This window comes from Anopheles darlingi, chromosome 2 (assembly GCF_943734745.1).
Source record: "Anopheles darlingi chromosome 2, idAnoDarlMG_H_01, whole genome shotgun sequence".
NCBI classification, from domain to species: Eukaryota; Metazoa; Arthropoda; class Insecta; order Diptera; family Culicidae; genus Anopheles; species Anopheles darlingi.
Window position 1 is genome coordinate 76,483,557 of NC_064874.1, and position 4,837 is coordinate 76,488,393.

General features: G+C 48.6%; 2 protein-coding genes across 2 annotated transcripts; one reads left to right on the plus strand and one right to left on the minus strand.

The window, feature by feature from the left end:
• Positions 1 to 33: 33 nt before the first annotated feature.
• On the minus strand, positions 34 to 1,763 carry LOC125950956 (nuclear pore complex protein Nup58). The gene has a single exon (XM_049679363.1). The coding sequence runs from the start codon at positions 1,642 to 1,644 to the stop codon at positions 136 to 138; it is 1,509 nt and encodes a 502-aa protein (XP_049535320.1). The 5' UTR covers positions 1,645 to 1,763; the 3' UTR covers positions 34 to 135.
• Positions 1,764 to 1,855: 92 nt separating this feature from the next.
• On the plus strand, positions 1,856 to 2,949 carry LOC125951410 (protein SCO1 homolog, mitochondrial). The gene is made up of 2 exons (XM_049680236.1): positions 1,856 to 1,953; positions 2,018 to 2,949. The coding sequence occupies exon 2, from the start codon at positions 2,032 to 2,034 to the stop codon at positions 2,854 to 2,856; it is 825 nt and encodes a 274-aa protein (XP_049536193.1). The 5' UTR covers positions 1,856 to 1,953; positions 2,018 to 2,031; the 3' UTR covers positions 2,857 to 2,949.
• Positions 2,950 to 4,837: the final 1,888 nt, after the last annotated feature.

The window sequence follows — 4,837 nt, forward strand, 5'->3', positions numbered from 1 at the left end:
ATATTAAGGACGAAGAAATAGTCAAAGTTCGATTCATCCGTTTTATTGAGCCACTTTTTCTTAAATTTTCCTATCGCTCTGTCTTTGCAAATTTCCTTTTACAATGCTCCCGAGTAACTGCGGATGATGCGCCCCTTAGTGTTTATTCCGTTTGCTCCCTAGCGGAGGCTTCTGCAAGTTGAAGGCATCCGTGCCGGTCGCGGCCATAGAACCGAAACCAAAACCTAAGCGATTACCGAAACCCAAGCTATCCGTGCCTGCTGCACCCGCACCGGCTCCCGAGCTCATGCCGAAGAAATTTGTCGTCCCGAATGAAGGACCTTTACTCTGATCCGCCGTTCCACCGGTTCCTCCTGGCCATAGCGCCGATCCGGTGCCCGACTGCCGCATGGATACTCCGAAACTCACGTTGCCCATGACGGACGAGAACGGTGTCGGTCCAGAGGAGATGTTCAGAGCATACTTGTCCGTTGCTTTTCCGCTACCCTTCGTGTCGTCGTTGCTCTCGAACACATCAGTATTGTCTCGCAGCAAGTATTTCCGCAAGTTCAGATACTGTTCCTTCTGCATTTCCACCTTTTGATGCAGCTCGTGCAGTCGACCGGCGAGAGCGACGAAACTTTCGTAGATCTGCTGCAGACACAGCTTCAGATGTTGCGGCGTAAAGTACTGCGGGGTCGTGAGCGAGTTCATGTGCTTCTCGGTCAGCTCGACCTGCTGCTTTAGATTGATTAGATCTGACTCGTACTTCTGTATTAGCTCGATAAAGTACTGCAATGGGAGCGTATTCTCGAATTGTAGCCCGGCCGGCGTTTCCTGTGTTCGCTGTGCCATATCCGCTTGGTGGGTGATGCTGGACGTTTCGTGGCGCAACAGCTTGATGGCGTTCTGGTTGTTGCTCACGCTGTTCGACAGTTCCGCCAGGGTGCAGTTGAGGTTCTTTATTTCGTTGGATACGTTCGACATCTTCCGTGCCGAGCAGCGTGCAATGTCCGAGCTAATCGTTTTCTGCTTCTTGATGTACTCCTTCAGATGCTCTACGGTGCTGATGATTTCCTGCGGAACCTGGGCTTCTTTTGCTTTAGTGCCTTCGTTTTTGCCTTCCACCGACTTTGGCATATTGGCATTAATGTCCACACCGCCCAATCCGACCGTACTGGTCGTGGTCGTCGCCGCTGTCTGTTGAGTCGTCAAACCAGTAGTCAAAGTTGTAGTTTTTCCGGCTCCGAATAATCCTCCTGTCGCCCCAAGCCCGCTTCCAAGGCCACCCGTCGTGCCAGCGGCTGTCGAAGAAGCACCAAAGTTCAGCGTCGGAATAGCGAAACCGCTGGACGTCGTAGTTGCCGTAGATGTTCCGGTGGCTGCACCGAGAGTTCCGAAGGGACTCGCCGTCGCCGTCGTTCCTAGTCCGAAGCTTAACGGAGCCGGAGCAACGGCAGCTGTGGTGGCGGTTGTTGTTTTCCCAAAACCGAATCCTCCGGCCGCTGTTGCCGTGGTCGTGGTGGCGGTGGCTGGCGCACCGAACGAAAATCCTGTTGCCGCCGCTGCCGGAGCTGCCGCAAGAGTGGTGGTGCTCGCAGCCGGCGTCCCGAACGAGAAGGCTGGCGCCGAAGTGGTCGGGGCGCCAAAGGTGAACCCGGACATCGCGCTGATGGTAATCACGCCCGGGATAGCAAACAAATTAAGCACGACACAAACGGAAAACAAGAATTTTAATATTTTCCCTCCACAAACGAGGGAATTCACACGGGAAAAGCGTTGCCGTTTGACACTTTGGGCGCCTTCATCGACGATTGTGACGTTGTGAAATTCGTCGATTTGTTTGATCGATTTTTTTCAGATAGACCACCATCTGTCAAACAACCCGGCCAAAAAAAAAGAAAACACGCAAACCCGCCGAGTTACACAAATTTCTAGATGATAAGAAATACTTAAAAGAAGGATTAATTACCGGTAAGTTTCAACAAAACTTCCTCTATGTTACAGCATGAATCCTAACTATTGTTGGTCGTTGCAGATAATTTGCTGGAAATGTCGAAAATGCTCATCCGATTGATCCGTGGTGTTGGGGGTTTGGGTTCAGGTGCCGGTGCCGCCCGCGCTGCAAACCTGACCACTCCGGCCGGACGATGGAATAACTCCGGCGCCAGTCTTTGGAGCAGATTTCAACACACATCCGGACAGACCGATCCGATGAAGGGCAAGGGACCCATCACGTGGAAAAGCTTTGCATTTATTGCCACGGCCGGAATCGGAGTGCTCGGTTTCATGTGGTACGTGAAGGATGAAAAAGAACAGGCTTTGCTCAGAGAGCGGAAGCGGCAACTGGGCAAAGCAGCGATCGGTGGCAAGTGGGAGCTAGTTGATTCGAATGGCAACCCTCGAAAATCGTCGGATTTTCTGGGCAAATGGTTGCTTATCTACTTCGGATTCACGCACTGTCCCGACATCTGTCCGGATGAGTTGGAAAAGATGGCAGCAGTCGTAGATAATCTGGAGAAGGACGAAACGGCCGAGCCGGTGCAACCTATCTTCATAACCGTTGATCCACAGCGCGATACGAAAGAGATCGTCGGCAAATATGTAAAGGAGTTTTCACCCCGGTTGCTTGGGCTTACCGGAACCGTGGATCAGGTTGCGCAAGTTTGCCGTGCATTCCGAGTGTACTTCAGTGCCGGTCCTAAAGACGAGGACAACGATTATATTGTGGATCATACTATCATCATGTACTTGGTTGATCCGAATGGAGAGTTTGTGGATTACTACGGCCAGAACCGGGACAAAGAGTCGATCAAAAATTCCATCCTGATCAACATGACCAAATTCAAGCAGATGCACAACAAATCCTGGTGGTGATTCAACGTTACCGAAATTATGCAAGAGGTAGTATTTGGCCGAATGAGTCAGTGTTTGTTAATTTAAGCAATAAACAACAAAGTGTATGGTATATGAATACAGCGTTATTCTTTTATTGATTAACAACTGTTAAGAAAACTAAATTGCAAAACCGAAACATTGATTGCAAACGTTGATACACCAGTCGCTATCTGTGGAGGTTGATTGCAGATTCATCGAGCTTAAAAGGGCGTTACACATTTTTTTACTAGATGGATTATCCCTTCATGATATTCTTATTCAAAAAATAGCATGGCAAAACCGCCCCGAGCATCGAGAACATGCACAACGCTAGGATTCTAAAACCCCAGCGGAGTAAATCACGTGATTCGTTGAAACCAAAAGCAGAAGTTCTCTTCACGGGATCAACTAATCCGTGTGGATAGGGCTTTACAGGAGAACAATACCCATAAATCCTGCTGCACACTGCCACACCGACGGCCGCTTCTATGTGAATAACTAACCAATGTGCATTTTTACATGGAATGTTGGACGAGAATTCTTCGCAACACAGTCTGGTCGGTTAGTAAATTTCTAGGTAGGACATATTTGGAAACAGGCAACCTTCCGGGAACCTAATCGCAAATTAAATTGCTATTATGACACTTTGATCTATGGGAACAGGTAATTTTCAAATTAAATTAATTGAATGGAGCTATGTTTTTCAGAATTTTGGTTGTAAAACAAAACGACTCAAGGAACAGTTATTTCGAGGAATGAACAAGGAAGATGTCAAGGATAACTGATTAATCAGACTAAATTAAATTAGACACCTTGGTTAAGAAAAATAGAAGAGATTTTCGCCGGATTCCTACCGTTGACCTAGGATATTGCAATCCGTTGCCATTGACCTGATACAACTTTCGCTACTAACAACCAACTAACATGAAGCAGGAGGCCAAACACTATCTCCACCGTGGTTCTGTCGGATTTGTGATAATTTCAAGCAGACAAGACCACCAAAGCAAAACAAGCATGGAACAACCAATTCGCTGTGCTTTTACTTTTCGCCGCCATCAGCTACTACACATCGGCCCCAGTGCGAGATGTTGTTCGACTACGAGTGCCCCTTTTTGCACAACGATCCAGGACCATGTTCGCCCACTACACCGACATAAGACATAATCTGCTTTACAAAAGTTTAATTAAGACGCAAAGAGCAAAGTTTGAAGGTTTTCATCTTATTTGTGTTTTAGTTTCAGTTGGCCGCAACCACCATAGGTCGGTGCAATAGTGGTTGGTCGGTGTTGAGCGGCAGGTGGTCACCACCCGCGTGCTCGAGAACGGATTACGAACTACCCCACTTACGCCACCCGCACCAGCGCACGGATCCTGTGACGATGAAGAAAGCGAATCTTTCTTGCTCGGGTATTCTCTCAGTAAGTTTGCGGTTCCCTTCTTCATGGTTGCTGCTGATCGTTACGCGGGATGAATAATTTAAACAATGCACTACCAGCCCGCTTTGATCTTTGCCTGGCTGTGGAAAGTGCGGGTCTCATTTACGCCACGTTTTACACCGCGTTTTTTTATTACCAAAGCACGCAGTGAGCGAGGTATGCGACAACTTTATCGTCTGTGAACTATCCCAGTACGCGGTGTCCATTATTTTTCACTTCCGGCAGGATTCTTCTTTTTCAACCCTCCTAACTTGATAGTGGCGCGTTCGACGAAGATTACCATATGCGACACACGCACCCACGATATTACTGAGTTCGTCCAATACAGTTTGACCCACCACCATCGAACGCAACGTGCGATGGTCGCTCTCGTGGAGCGGCTCTTTCTTCCATGCACTTTCCACCGTAATGCATCACGTGCAGTGGAAGTTTCGGAAGGGAATAGAAAGAAAAAATTGCGGACCAAGCCGTACGTGCAACGCGGCATGTAGTGCACAGTCGGGCGGCCGAGCTTTTAGCCTCCCACCATGGCCCACGATGGGAGT

What these genes read in the sequence shown, in the direction of transcription:
- LOC125950956 (XM_049679363.1), bottom strand. Translation starts at nt 1,644, where the DNA reads ATGTCCGGGTTCACCTTTGGCGCCCCGACCACTTCGGCGCCAGCCTTC.
- LOC125951410 (XM_049680236.1), top strand. Translation starts at nt 2,032, where the DNA reads ATGTCGAAAATGCTCATCCGATTGATCCGTGGTGTTGGGGGTTTGGGT.